Source organism: Sturnira hondurensis, unplaced genomic scaffold (assembly GCF_014824575.4).
Source record: "Sturnira hondurensis isolate 20B ecotype Veracruz unplaced genomic scaffold, ASM1482457v3 Scaffold0022136, whole genome shotgun sequence".
Taxonomy (NCBI): domain Eukaryota; kingdom Metazoa; phylum Chordata; class Mammalia; order Chiroptera; family Phyllostomidae; genus Sturnira; species Sturnira hondurensis.
Genome location: NW_028094767.1, coordinates 5328657 through 5344544, shown reverse-complemented (window position 1 = coordinate 5344544; position 15888 = coordinate 5328657). Strand labels below are relative to the sequence as shown.

Genomic DNA, 15888 nt, shown 5'->3' with positions numbered 1-15888 from the left:
ACTCAGGAAGGACATTTCAGAGTTCATACATAGAACTTCTTAGGGGTGGGGTTGGGTTTGACTCGGTAGTTACTACAATTACTGGGCAGAGGACACCTGAAAAAACTGGTGTTCGAGGTCTTTCTGATGAGCACCTTCTGTAGTCCACTCTTGATTTTTATTATCTGAATGTCATCTAGTAGTCAAATCTTGTTTTCATTAGGAAACCATTTACTATAGCACAGTGAACAAGTGCTAATCATAACAGGCGAAAGATCATGAGAGTCATCCAAGCTTTGTTTTCCCATTAACAACCCATCTGTCTCTATCCCCACAGCAAACACAAAAAGGCTAAGATTTCAGAGTCTCTGTGGCTGTGGAACTCAAACATCATCACCCAGCTTGTGGGGAAGGCATTTCAGGCAAGCCCTCCAGGCCCTGCTGGCCAGATTGCTTGTAACGTGACAGGTGATGGTGGATGTCAGCTGGGAAAGAAATGACTTACTATAAACTCCAAGCATCTCTCACTTCACTCTCAGGAAATGTAACTTGTATCTTATTTCTCCTCCTGGACGATATTCAGCAAGCCAGAGGCCCCATTGATACGTGTAAATACGGAAGTTCTTTATAAACCCTGCCTCACACTTATTTAGAATAGAAGAATTTACTTGGAAGCCGGTTCTTGATATTTAAAAATAGATTTTTCCCATTTAACCATTTCATTTTAAAAGCAAATAAATAAATAAAGGTTAGGCTTGCTAAATATGATCTGGAAGACTCAGTTTGGCTCTATCAACGTAAGACTCAAAACAAGGGCTCTGCTTCAAGGCTTGTGCTATGAGCTAGCTGAAGAATTACCTCTTGAACCATTACAATTACTACGTAAACTTTTAAAAACAATTTACTCTCTAAATGTCTATGACACTTGATTTTTGGAACACCCCAATTTTTCTAGAATAATGTCCTCTTGCTTTTCAGTTTATGAGCACTGAAATTGTAAAGTTTGCTAATCTTTTTAAAATTTTTTCACACATTCCACTCATTGCAACACATTCCTTACTATTTAGCTAGAGCAAAAAAAATTATTTAAAAGAACAAAAACATTATTTAAAAGAAGAAAAAAAGAAACTGACAGTCATGAGTTTTTCTTATTATTATTCTTTAGTTTTATTTTATCCTTTTTTTCTATACATGTGACAGACGTGTTACTTGCCATGTTACAACCTGTGGTTCTTTTAGAACTATGGAACAAATGCATCAAATTGAACTTGCTATATAATGTAATTACCAATTATTTAATATACTAAGAAATAAAGAAATTTATAATCTTCAAAATGGTCTTTATTTTTTTTGACAGCAAACCACTAAGGCCTAGTTATGGAGAATAACTGAGATCTACTCCTTGATTTCAACTCTCCATAAAACAACTTTTTAATAAATATTGCATGTGCTTTAAAAGAGTAAATGATTTTTTAACTTTTATGATTTTCCTGACTGTGCCAAGCTTGCAGCAATCTCTATCTGGAAGGCAGTGTGAGAAAGCAGTTTATCCCCTAAGGCAGCCCTTATTGGTTTCTCATTAACTGGGACAGCCATGAAGACCCATTATTTGTTCACTGCCATTCTTCTGTCCCCGAGAGACCAGACACGTCACCTTCATTATGTTAACTTTGTGCATAGCTGTGTTAGGCATTGATTTTATACTTCAGGGGAAGAGTGGAATGGAAGCTACACTGGTCCCTATACCAGGAAAATATTAATGTAGGATCAGTGCTAAGGGTTATCCTTTCCATAATCATTTGAAATAGTCACATTTGTGATCATGATTTCCACATTTTAAGGAGTTACTTGTTTTTTTAGTTAGGTTACCATCCTATTTATGTTCTTCCTGATATATTGCTTCTCACCAGGACTATAAATCCAGGGGCAGTTTTTATCAGGATATTTCAAACTTTTCTTCACTTTACATAGTTATCGGTATATTTACTGTTTTCATAAGTCTCATTACTTCCTGAAAACTGCACTTAGTTTTTAAAAAGTGTTCAGTGAAAAATCCTATTTTTTCTAAGAAATGATCTCTAAAGAATATATAGAAAATATTCCCAATTGTTTATCACCTCCTGTGGCATGCATATCTTTCCTAAAACCTAACAGAGGTATCCTTATTTTAAAGATAATACTGTGTGGTTTGCGATACTTCCTGATTTGTGCTCAAAATATCATTAGGGGAAGGAACTGTAATAACCTACCCCTCAGGGCTACTGGCCACCCAGGCTATGCAAATTTTATGAGTACTTTGCTCAGAGCCTAAAATATGATTTGTTATTGTTGTTAGTATTACAGTATGACTGTAAGCATTTTAATGATTTATCCATGTCTTGAGATTGATGTTTTATATTTATTTACCTCCCCCTACCTCATCCAGCACTCAGAAGAGACATTTTTCTTTCTTGGAGTCCTAAACATTGTTTTTAAGTTAGATTGGTAACAGGGAAATTTTATTCCTAGCACAGAGGATGCGAGCAACCTGATATACCAGAAAAAAATGGCCTTGGAATTAAGAGTTCTGAGTTCAGGTCTCATCCTGACCTCCGTCTGGCAAAGTGATGGTGGAGCAGTTTTTTTTACTTCTGTAGCTTTAATTTCTCTTATATGAAGTGAGGTGGCCAATCTAAATCACTATTAAGCATCCTTTCAGCCTTAGGAGTATAGAAATAGAGGAAACTATGATGTGTGCTGTCATAATTGAGACATTCCCGTAGACTGGCAGACTCCTGCTGAAGCATGCTTTCGGTGATTTCTTCGGGGAAATCTTCCTGGGGCAGGTATTCTACTTTGCTAAAGCCTATAGAATTTTTCACTTCTTTTTGAAAGTAAGAATATTGGTTGTGTTTGTTCCCAGACTTGTTTTGTGTCTCAGCTTTTTTATTAAACTGCTGTAGAATCACATAGGGCTTGGTTTTCCCTTCTGTTGTTTTTCTGCTGAATGTGATATAGCACAATCTCATGAGGTCTTAACTTTAAGGCATTGTGTGAGTTAGTGTATTTTATACTGAATACAAATGTTTGGTACCTACTGTGACTGCTCATAGACATCATATAGGTTACCCATGAGCGGAACACATTTTTATGAGTACTTCTCCTATGCCAGGTATTAGTCTAGATGCTTGATTTAGAGCAACAAGTTTGGCAGAATCCCTGTTCTCATGGAAATCATGTGCTAGTTGCTGGAGGCAGACAATACAGCATGAACCAGTACATTTAAAACAACGTTGGGTGGTTTTGAGCCTATGAAGAAAATAAAACAAGGTGTTACTTAGTGACTGAGGTGAGGACAACTATAGACCTTTCAAAGGAAGTGACATTAGAGCTGAGACCTGAATAGTGAAGAGAAGCCATCTAAGTGAAGACTTCTGGGACCTACTGTCCCAGGAGAGGAAACAGGAAGTATAAAGGCCTAAGACCTCAGTGAGCCTGGCTGTTCAAGGAACCGAATTCAGGTCACTGTAACTGAAGTGTGGGTGCTGCACCGAGCCTGAAATAGGAGATGATGTGTCAGAGGAAGGCAGGAGTCAGAGCACATTAGGCTTTATGAGCCATGATCAAGGATGAGCATTTTATTATAGGACCCATGGGACACTGTAGGGAGATTACAAGTAAGGGAGCGACCTTCTCCACTCTACATTTTAAAAGCTCATTCTAGCTGCTGTGTGCAGGCTAGACTTTAAGGGAAGAAAAACAATCAAGACACTGTAACAGGGGACCCAGGAATGGTGGTACCTTGGATTAAGGAGTGATAGTAAAGCTGAAGAGAAGTGGGCAGAATCAGGATCTACGCTGGTGGGCAGACAATAAGACCTGCCAATGAATTGTGTGGTGTGTGGGGAATAACAACAGATAGGCAAAAATCAAGAATGACTTCTGGGTATTTGGTTGAAGCACTGCGGTGAATGGCCATATCTTTTATTAAGATGTGGAATCCTCATAGAGGGATGTGTCTAGGAGGAAACAATAAATTCAATTTCAGTTACTTAGAGATGCCTTTAATATCCAAGTGGAGATGCCAAGCAGGGACTTAGATATGTGAGTCCATGGCACAGGTGAGGAAGAAGGCAAGGTTTGTCTTGGTTACATCTCCCCTTTGGCATTACCTCCTTTTTGTGGGAGCTTTCCTCCCATGATTCTAGTGGCTTAAGGTGACACTTTTGCTACCTGGAGTAAAATATAACATATAATATAATGTAATATAATATAATGTAATATAATATATTGATTATATCCAAATCAATAAAGTTATTGATGAAAATGACAGTGGCATCTTCATAACAATGGTATCTCATCCTGGTCGGGTGAACTCAGGGTCGTTCCTGTTCTGGATTTATTCCTTTTTCTCTGTACATTCCCCACTTCAACTTTCTTCCTTTATGACAACCCATGTAGATCCCAGTTCTATGCTTTCTAAGGTGGGAATTAATTATTAGACTGTTAGTAACATGTGACTGGTTTCTAGGGACTATTTTAATGGTAACACAGCTCTTATTTTATAAACACAGGCATTTTCCAGAGAGAAAGAAAGCTCTAATAGTAGAGAATTCGGTGTTTGGCTTGTCAGTGAAAGTACTTTGTGGTTAGGGAAAATGTTGATATCTCTAAGTTCATAATCACATATACAAGAAGTAGTGGATGTTGAGTCCTATTTAATAACAATTATACATACACAGAGTTCATGCTTCCTCCATCTCATGCCAAGATCTTTCTTGCATTGGGTTGACTAAAAACTCCATTGCATTTTTTTCCTATGACGGCTCTAGTAGTCTTATTTGTCTTTAATCTCATTCAAAACAATTTTGTTAGACTGTATTGTGACAGCTGTCATATCAGCATACATTTGAAAAGAAAACATGAAAATTGGTGAATTTTTGTATAGCCATTTTAATATTGAAGAAAGAAGATACGCACAATTTTTAGCATATTATGCTTTGTTATTTCAAGAAAGGTAAAAGCACAATTGAAATGCAGAGACAGATTTGTGCAGTGTATGGAGAAGGTGCTGTGACTGATCAAATGTGTCAAGGGTGGTTTGTGAAGTTTCTTGGTACCATTGACATTTTGGCCAAACAATTATTTGTTGTGGGGCTGTGTTGAGCATTGGAAGATGGTCAGCAGCACCCCTGGATTCTACCTACTAGAAGTCAATAGCAGGAGGTACCCAGCATATTCAAAATATCCAAATCAATAAAATTATTGGTGAAAATGAAAAGTGTATCTTTTATGGAAAAAATGTAATGGACTAGGACTAATCCTCTCAGGGGTACCGTAAGGAAGATTCCATAAGTGGCAAGTTTTTTTGTGGGTTTTTTTTGGCACCTTTGGGTAATTTGGAATGACTTTAGTTTGGTTCTCTACGGGTTTATTTAGTCCCATTTAAAATTTTGATTTTAGATTAAACTTTTTATTAATTTGGTATACATCTGCTCTCGCATGTCTATTAATACTTATGTGACTTTGATTAATGTTAAGAAAAACAGACAAAAGGAAAAAAGTTAATTATATGAACTTTGAGCTCCTCAAATATAAATTAATATTAATTAACATGTATGAATTTTTCATTAACAGTGTATAAAATACAGGGAAAGTAGAAAATATTCCATTGAGAATTTCTACCCAAATATATGTATGAATGAGTTTGGCAAGTACAGATTAACAATATTTTTGTTAATGGGAGTATCACTGAATAAGCAGTGGATAGAATTTCTTATAGGAAATTACACTCCATTCAAAAATATTCAAGCGTGGATATCTTAGACATAGCAAGCTGTCATTATATCTCTCTGGTAACAGACCCGTAATCCAGTATGGCCTCTTTTATAATAGAAACTTTGGCAAGACCTAGAGAAACTTTCTGTATCACATTAAGTGTTTGTGCTTGTGTGGTACAAACAAGAAATACAGTCTGTAAGAGCAGATATATTTTGCAACATACTACTTTTAAAATACAGACATTTTTCTTTAAAAATTACAGTCTTGCCAAGCAAAATCATTTTTGGTCTTGAAAGCAGATAATAAATTTCTAAAAGGGAAATATAGTAACTATAAAATTTTCATCCATTATAAATTTAGGCTAAAAAAATTAATTTTAAACATTACTGAATTTATTTCAATGTATTAGTTTGAGACTATATTATGTATTATTATTAATATTAATATGTTGCTTATTATTTTGTCACAAAAGAAAGCTTTCATGTGATATATTTTTAGTTTTTAAATGGGATTTGAAATTATTGAAAAATAACTGTATTTAGTTTTATTTACATAATACTGAAGAATCATCTCAAAACTATGTTGTCATTGTTTTTATTCTCTGGATCAGTGTTTCATTTAACATAGTTATAAAGTGCCCTATTGGTGCTGCACTTAGGTTTTGTGGTTGATGCAAAGATAGATTTAAGGGTGTTCTTATCTTCCAAGAATTTGCAATCTGGTGATGAGATGTGACAGGTACCTCTATGTACACATGCATACACACACATATATATTTACATATATATATATGCTTATGTGTATATGTATTTACATATATACTTATACACACACATATGAGTGTATGTAAAGAGTGCCCTTAAGGGAACTAATCCCATCATCAGGACCACACCCTTGTGACCTCATGAAAACAAAATTATTTCCCAAAGGCCTCACCCCTCATACTATATATTGGAGGTTGGGCTTCAACATAAGAATTTTGGAGAGACACAGGCCAGTCTACTAGAACTCATATCAGACAAAATACACTGTAAGAAAAAGTTTTTAGAGGAGACAAGGAAAGCGATTTTGATAATAATGAGAGTGTCAATCCATTAAGACTGTGTAACAGTATTAAACATTTATCCACCCAATAATAAAGCCCCGAATTTATGAAGCAAAAACTGACAGAATTTAAGGGAGAAATATATAATTCCGCAATGATACTTGGAGACTTCAATACTCCATTTTCCAAATTGAAAGAACACTAGACATAAACTCAATAAGGAAGTGACTTGAACATATATGTAAACCAGTTATATCTAAGAGACTATAGAACATTTCACTCAATAGCATCAGAATACGCATTGATCTTAAGTGTACATAAACATTCTCCAGGATGGAACATAAGTCAAAAAGCAAGTCTCCATAAATTTTAGAGGATTGCAGCACTCTGGCTGTTAATAGGGTTTTAAAACAGTACTGTTTCTAACACTAAGTTTTCCATTCACACCTTGAATTCTAATTTTGGCCTTGAACTATATTTCTCTACTCTCTTCAAATTTATATCAGTTCCTCAGATTTTCTGTGAATAATTTCCCTCTCCCAACCAATTTTAAGAAACAATTAGGGTAAGAACTTTCCTTTTTCCATCTCTGTAACCCTCACAGTGCTCTACCCATGGTGGGCATTGAGCAAACGTTTTTGTAGCTCCCATCTTACCAACTGCCAATCATTTGTTTTTGTTTGTTTTACACCATGTTGGTATGGACAGTGTTTATGAAAAATATGAATGAATTTCCAAAATTAAAATTCTTAACTTTTTATTTATTTTTTTCTTTATTTTTTTAAATTTTAATTTTTATTTAATTCTTGTTCAAGTACAGTTTTCTCTTATATTCCCAGCCCTGCCCCCCCAGTACTCCCCACCTCCCTCCCATTTCCACCCCCCACCTTAATTATTGTCCATGTGTCCTTTATACTTGTTCATGTGAGTCCATCCCCTTTTCTCCTATGATTCTCTCCCCTCTCCCCTCTCCCCTCTGGACCCTGTGAGCCTGTTCCGTATTTCAGTGTCATTGGTCATATTTTGCTTGCTTGTTTGTTTTGTTGTTTAGATTCCTGTTAACAGTGATATCATATGGTATTTGTCTTTCACCACCTGGCTTATTTCCCTCAGCATAATGCTTTCCAGTTCCATCCATGATGTTGCAAAGGGTAGTAGTTCCTTCTTCCTTTCTGCAGCATAGAATTCCATTGTGTAAATGTACCATAGTTTTTTGATCCAGTCATTTACCGATGGGCATCTAGGTTGCTTCCAACTCTTGGCTATCGTAAATTGTGCTGCTATGAACATCGGGGTGCATAGGTTCTTTTGGATTGGTGTTTCAGGGTTCTTAGGATATACTCCCAAGAGTGGAATTGCTGGGTCAAAAGGCACGTTCATTTTTAGTTTTCTTAGAAAATTCCATACTGTTTTCCATAGTGGTTGTACCAGTCTGCAATCCCACCAACAGTGAACTAGAGTCCCCTTTTCCCCACAACCTCTCCAGCACTTGTTGTTTGTTTCTTTGTTTATGATAGCCATTCTGACTAGTGTAAAGTGGTATCTCATTGTGGTTTTAATTTGCATCTCTCTGATAGCTAGCTATATTGAGCATCTTTTCATGTGTCTCTGGATCCTCTGTATGTCCTCCTTGGAGAAATGTCTGTTCAAGTCCTTTGCCCATTTTTTAATTGCCCCACATAGTAGCTGCAATTTCGAGAAAGAAGAACAAAGTAGGAGGGATCACAATACCTGATATCAAACTGTATTACAAGGCCACTGTAATCAAAACAGCCTGGTACTGGCATAAAAATAGGCACATAGACCAATGGAATAGAACAGAGAGCCCAGAAATAAACCCAACTCTCTACAGTCAATTAATATTCAACAAAGGGGGCAATAACATAAAATGGAGTAAAGATAGCCTTTTCAACAAATGGTGTTGGGAGAACTGGACAGCTACATGAAAAAAAAATAAAACTTGAGCACCAACTTACACCATACACCAAAACAAATTCAAGGTGGATAAAAGACTTAAATATCAGCCGTGAAACCATTAAAGCCCTAGAGGAGAACATTGGCAGGAAAATCTCAGATATTCCATGTAGCAACATTTTTATTGATATGTCCCCTAGAGCAAGGGACATAAAGGAAAGAATAAACAAATGGGATCTCATCAAATTAAAAGCTTCTGCATGGCTAAGGAAAACAGTATCAAGATAAAAAGAGAAGGAACAGCTTGGGAAAATATATTTGCCAATGATACCTCAGACAAAGGTTTAATCTCCAAAATATACAAAGAACTCACTTTACTCCACTCAAAAATAAAACTCTTAACTTTTTAGATAAAAAATTGTGGGTATTTGGCATGTCTTGGAAAATGGCATGGTGTGACAAAATACAACCCACATTCCCACATGGTCACAGTTGGATGGAGCTAAATAGCAGTTGGTCCCTGTAGATAGATACCTCAGCAATGTCACAGATCTCTCAAAGGAGAAGGCCTAGAGCCTTTTCTTCAATGGGCTTTTATTGTGTTTAATTTGCATAGGAATACAGGATGTATACATAAAGTCCGTCAATCATTGTCAGGCAGTAATGATCAAACAATAGATAACATTCAAAGAACTCTGAGGGCTTATTTTGAATCAGGGTCAGATAGCTAAAGGGCTATAAAACTTTAGGGAAACAAACTCATTTCATGCTTGGACCCTTATCATTTAAATTGAGGGTATTGGCAAAGTAGATTTTACAGGATTTATGCATTCTTTCTTAGGCCTGAATCCCCTTGGGAACCTGCCCTTTCCAGCACAGGGCCGCACCCACCTCTGACATTTTTTCAGGCTTAAATCAGGCAAGGGAAGTAAGACAGCCAAGAGATTATGAGACATCATGCAGACAGAATGAGGACTCAGGCTATGTCAAAGCCAAGGGATGAAGGTCCATCATCCCCTTTCTCTATAGCCCACCAAGTCCTTCCCTGAGGGCCCCTTTGTGACCATGTCTGTCTTAAGTCGTCCCTCCCTTGAGGAATCTTACCTACCATTGGCTAACCAGTAATAAGCCCAAGGCCAGCAGGCCTAAGTAAAAGGTGGCAGAGGCAGCACGCCTACAAAGAAGGTAATTTTTGTCTCCTTAATGGACTATGGTCCTCAGCCTTATCCAGCAGGGTTTACAGTATCTGAAACCAGGCAGGGTGGTTCCCAACAGATGGACTAGGCTCTCAGTTTTTCTCAGTCTGCACAGGTGTTCTCTGCATGATGACAAGTGCCAGTTAATGTTATTAACTCATTTGCTGTATTTATTTTTTCCTATAGAAGACTTAAGAGGAAAGTGAGAATTGCTTGCATGCATATTTCTACACAAGATGGAAAACTAAAGTTAGACTGAGAGGACCATGCATTTTGTTGTTTCAGTTTGTTTTTATGTTGTTTATACCTGAATTCAGTTCATTAATTGATTCCTTTACTATTTATTGAGTACCTACCTTGGGTATCCACTGTTCTATATGCTGGGAACAAAGTCACCTAAGTATTAATGGACATGTGAGAGGAGATGTATACTAAATTAACAAAATGTTTAATCTAAAAATTAATTTTTAATGGGACTAGATGAACTCTTAGAGAGCCAAACTAAAGTCATTCCAAATTATCCAAAGGTGCCAAAAAAAAGGTGCCACTTGTGGAACCTTTCTTTATAGTACCCCTGAGAGGGCTAGTCTTAGTCTGTTGTATTCTTTCTTTAAAAGACACATTTTTATTTATATCAATAACTTTGTTGATTTGACTATTTTGAGTATGTCAGGTATGTCCTGATATTGGCTTCTAGCTCTGCAGAAGCTGGCGAGTGAGGATATGTGTGTGGGGTGTGGTACAAATGAGGCCCCCAGGTTAGTTCTATTCTCTTTTCTCATCCAGTTAGACAAAAGGTGAGAGGATTATTCTTGAGAGAAATAGAGCCAGTGAGATTCCAGGCTGGGACTAACAAGGACGGTGAGTGCAGGAAAGAGGCATGGTACCAAAAACAGGGGAATGAATTAAAATCCTATACTGAACTGTGAGACCCCACTGTCCCACACACATCCCCTGCTTCCTGGATGTCTTCAGCAGGTGAATCCTCTTTACCTGTGGGGAAGAGGTAAATAGAAGGATTCCATTCTATTCTAAAGCAGGAAATATCAGGACTCTATGGAGAAATAATCTTCCTACATTAACAGTTGAGGGACTCTCAATGAAGTCCACCAGCTGATCATGCTTAGCGGTGAAGCTGGTTCATTGATACTCTGTGCCAATTTGCAGAAACTTTGCAAAGCTTCATTCTTTCATTCTTAAATATGTGTGAATTATAATGAATCATGAGGAGAGAGGCCAAACTATTAAAACTAATAGGCAAAACTAACCTGCATGAAATGGAGACATTCAAGAGTGCAGAGAAAAACAAAACAATTGGCCCTGTCAGTCTAGCTTTACTATTTTTTTTATCTTGGATAGAAATATGCATATAAGAAATGTTCACTTCCTCTATGTCTTCTATAGGAAAAACAAAAAAGTTTTTGCACAACAAAGGAAATCATAAACAAAATGAAAAAAACAGCCCACTGAATGGGAGAATATATGCACTGATACATATGAAAAGGGGTTAATATCCAGAATTTATAAAGAACTTATCTTCTTAGAGTGGAGTTGTGTAAGTTCTTTATATGTTTTGGAGAATAAACTCTTGTCTGAGGTATCATTGGCAAATATGTTTTCCCATACAGTTGGTTCTCTTTTTTATTTTAATCCTAAGAACCCTGAAACACCAATCCAAAAGAACCTACGTACCCCAGTGTTCAAAACAGCACAATTTACAATAGCCAAATGTTGGAAGCAGCCTGAGTGTCCATCAGTAAATGAGTGGGTCAAAAAACTATGGTACTCCTGGCTGGTGTAGCTCAGTGGATTGAGTGTGGGCCTGTGAACCACATGATNTTGTCTGAGGTATCATTGGCAAATATGTTTTCCCATACAGTTGGTTCTCTTTTTTATTTTAATCCTAAGAACCCTGAAACACCAATCCAAAAGAACCTACGTACCCCAGTGTTCAAAACAGCACAATTTACAATAGCCAAATGTTGGAAGCAGCCTGAGTGTCCATCAGTAAATGAGTGGGTCAAAAAACTATGGTACTCCTGGCTGGTGTAGCTCAGTGGATTGAGTGTGGGCCTGTGAACCACACAATCACAGTTTGATTCCTAGTCAGGGCACATGCCTGGGTTGCAGGCCAGTTCCCAGCAGGGCACTCACCAGAGGCAACCATACATTGATATTTCTCTCCTTCTTTCATTCCCTTCCACTCTAAAGATAAATAAATAAAAATATTAAAAAAAGAAAAAAACAAAACTATGGTACATTTATACAATGGAATTCTATGCAGCAGGAAGAAGGAGCTCCTACCCTTTGTAACAGCATGGATGGATCTGGAAAGCATTATGCTAAGCAAAATAAGCCAGGTGGTGAAAGACAAATACCATATGATCTCACCTTTAACAGGAATCTAAACAACAAAACAAGCAAACAAGCAAAATATGGCCAAAGGCACTGAAATAGAGAACAGGCTGACAGTGATCAGAGGGGAGAGGGAGGGAATTTCAGGGGAAAAGGGGAAGGGTTTACAGGAACAAATACAAAGGGTACATGGACAAAAACTAGGGTGGGGGGTGGAAATGAGAGGAAGGTGGGGAGGACTTGGGGGGTGGGCTGGGATGGGAGTAAAAGACAGAAAATTGTACTTGAACAATAATGAAAATAATGAAAAAAAGAACTTATAAAACTCAACACCAAAGAAACAAAAAATCCAATTAAAATATTGGTTAGGGACCTGAATAGACACTTCTCCAAAGAGGACATACAGATGACTAATAGACATATGAAAAGATCCTCAATGTCACTAATCATCAGATAAATGCAAATTAAAATCACAATGAGATATCACTTTACACTGGTCAGAATGGCTATCATCAGTAAATCAACAAAAAACAACTGTTGGAGAGGAACAGGAACCCTCGTGCACTGATCGGGAGAATGCAGACTGGTACAGGCACTATGGAAAGAAGTATGGAGTTACCTCAAAAAATTAATAACGGAACTTCCTATGACCCAATGATTCCACTTCTGGGAATTTATCCAAAGACACTCTAAACATCAATTCAAAGGAATATATTGCCCCCTCTGTTCATTGCAGAATTATTTACAATAGCCAGAATTTGGAAGCAGTCCATGTGCCCATTAGTAGATAAATGGATAAAATAGCTATGGTACATATGCACAATGGAATACTACTTGGTCATAGAAGAAGAAGAAAGTTTTACCATTTGCAATAGTACAGATGGATCTGGTGAACATAATGCTAAATATGATAAGCCAGTCAGAGAAAAACAAATACCATATGATTTCACTCATATGTGGAATCTAATGAACAAACTGAACTAACAAGCAAAATAGAGGTAAAGTCATAGAGAGCAGGATGACAGTTCTGGGGGTGGGGAGTAAAGGGATTGAGCAAAAAGAAAAATAAAGAGAAAGAACTCATAGATGTGGACAACAGTAGGGTGGCTGCAGTGGACGGATAGTGGGTGGAGGTGGAGGAGGGTCAAGGGGAAAAATGGTGATGGAAAAAATAAAATAAAATCAACAATAGATGATACAAAAAATTGAGAAAGAAAAGCCCACCAAATTGATAATGTCTGAGATTTAAAATATATTATTTATTCAGGATAGTTCAAAAAAGAACAAAAGAGAATTTTAGAAATAAAAATATAACAAAATTGATGTTGAATTGAGAAATATCCAAGAAAGTAGACTAAATAAGGAGATGGAAAAATATAAGAGAAAGAGTAAGGACACTAGGACATAAATATAGATGTTAAATAATTGTCTGAAAGAGGAGCTCCGGAAAGAAGAGATAAGAGAAAATGATGTAGGGAAAATAATTTAAAAATCTTACACATTTTAGTAATGCACAGCCCACATTGAAAGATGCACTCAATACAATGGGGAAAAAGGCCCAGTAAATTTTAGAACACTTTAGATAAAGATTTTATCCTCAAAGCATAAAGATGGGATAAAGGAGGCAGGAAATTGGAAGCAAGGTGGAGACTCGTTCTTACAGCAGGTAGTGGTGGTTGGTGGATCTGCTCTTTGGGTGGAGGTTTCCTTTTTTTGAAAGGAGTTTTGATGAAATTCACTTATTAAAAGTTTCCACTTGGAAGTTTATGCTTGGTGTCACCTCTCATCAGTACTTTATTCCACCTTTCAAATTCACAGGTGGCCCCAACAGCAAATGACAGGCACCAAAGCCTGGCTGTGTTGTTTGTTTATAATGAACAACTGTACTTAAACAAGCACAGAAATGTCATTATAAAATTCAGTTAAATGTGGTGACTTTTCAGAAAAAGTAAATTTTAGAAGCTTGCTTTTATTTTGATGTGATGGAAAACAAATGGTTTGCTAATCAATGTCTCAATAGGAGATATGCTGTAATAATGTAGCTGCAGTAATGTTGGTTGCCTCTCTTTTTAATGTGTCCTTAAAGAAGAAGAACAAAATGAGAGCATACATACACATATGGGTATTTATTCCTTTGTAAATCTGTACCGTTTGCCAGACTGCAGAGAGTTATGCTGTTCTCCTCTGTTGGAACACTTGTTGATTAAGGCCGTGTTGTAACCCAGTACCGTAGTATACTCGCTTACTTTTACGTACCCTAGGCTCTAACCACATTATACCAGAAGATATAAAAAGTGGGAAAGCACAAAAATTAAAATTACATAGGCAATGTAGGCATGATGCTTCCATACATCTGCTAGTAGATTACTATAAAAATGCATAATGAATCATAAATTTATGGAGAAAAAGACTGAGATATTGTGTTACATAAAACTTTATACCTAGATTTTCTTTCCTTGTCTTCTTCAGTTTTCCCACAGTACTTGTGTTTTTCTCCCACAGCAATATATTTCCCAGAGGCCTTCCTGAGGAGTATACCATAGCAGCCATGTTTCGTGTACGAAGAAACACCAAAAAGGAACGCTGGTTTCTGTGGCAGGTTTTAAACCAGCAGAATATGCCACAGGTAAGGAACCACAGAGTTGTGCTTAGGCTAGGTGAGTCTTGGAACTATGCGTACAAATACAAATTTGGGAGCTCCCAAATAGTCTGTCTTTTAGAGGAGCTGTCAACAGGGAAATTCAGGTATTCTTGTAGTTGGGATGATCTTGCTGATATCTGTAATAGGGAAGTCTGATAGGTGAGATAATATTAGTTTTCATTTTTACTTCTAGATCCATATTTTGTGTAAAGTCACTCAAACCGCTCTTCCTTCACAACTGCTTTACTGATGACACTAAGTCCACTTCACTGCTATTTGTTTTATCTGTGATTATTTCTGATGTTATGTATTATTTTAAAAGCTGTTCATTGTCATCTGAAATTCCTTAGTGAACTAACAGATGAGATATTGATTTCAATCCCCTCAATAAAAATTTATTAAATATATACTGTATGCTAGTTAGTGACAAAGAGATTTAAAAAGCATAATTCCTGTTCTCAGGAGCACAAGGTCTAAGGGAATGTCATCTAGGAAAACAACATACTAGGGCATAATCACAATGTGATGAGTGCAGTGGTAAGCTTGGAGCTGGGCAGGGAGTGGGGAGAGCAAGGATCTAGGAATACTTGCCAAAGAGATGGCATTTGGGCAGAAAGGAGGGAGGCAGAGTACTCCGGTGAGAGGGGATGAACCTTGCTTATTGGCACCATCCATTTGCGAGTACTTCTGTATACATTCATTGGAATGTTTTTCATTTCACTGATTTTTTAATGTGTTAGTACAGTCACAATTTTAGGATGGAAAGATGAAACAAACTGAAAGAGTGGGTCCTCTATGAAATGCATTTTCTCTGCACCTTGCAAATCACCTAAAGCTAAAGGAGTTGATCTCAATTTCCAAACTAAGAAAAGTGATCATATTCTTCTTCTTATAAAATCAATAGCACTTAATTCTTTAATTACTCATACAGAAATATACACACAGACACACGCGTGCACACACATATACTCTTAAATGTTCTATCTAGAGTGGAGTAT

The 15888-nt window shown here is 36.9% G+C and overlaps 1 protein-coding gene across 1 annotated transcript in view; it reads left to right on the top strand.

Annotated features, from left to right (window-relative positions):
* The window catches only part of COL19A1 (collagen type XIX alpha 1 chain), a 341924-nt gene that overhangs the window by 43574 nt on the left and 282462 nt on the right, over nucleotides 1-15888 (top strand). The window contains exon 6 of the mRNA XM_037034331.1: nucleotides 14752-14875. Coding sequence (XP_036890226.1) covers nucleotides 14752-14875 — 124 coding nt within the window. The remainder of the gene's footprint in view (nucleotides 1-14751; nucleotides 14876-15888) is intronic.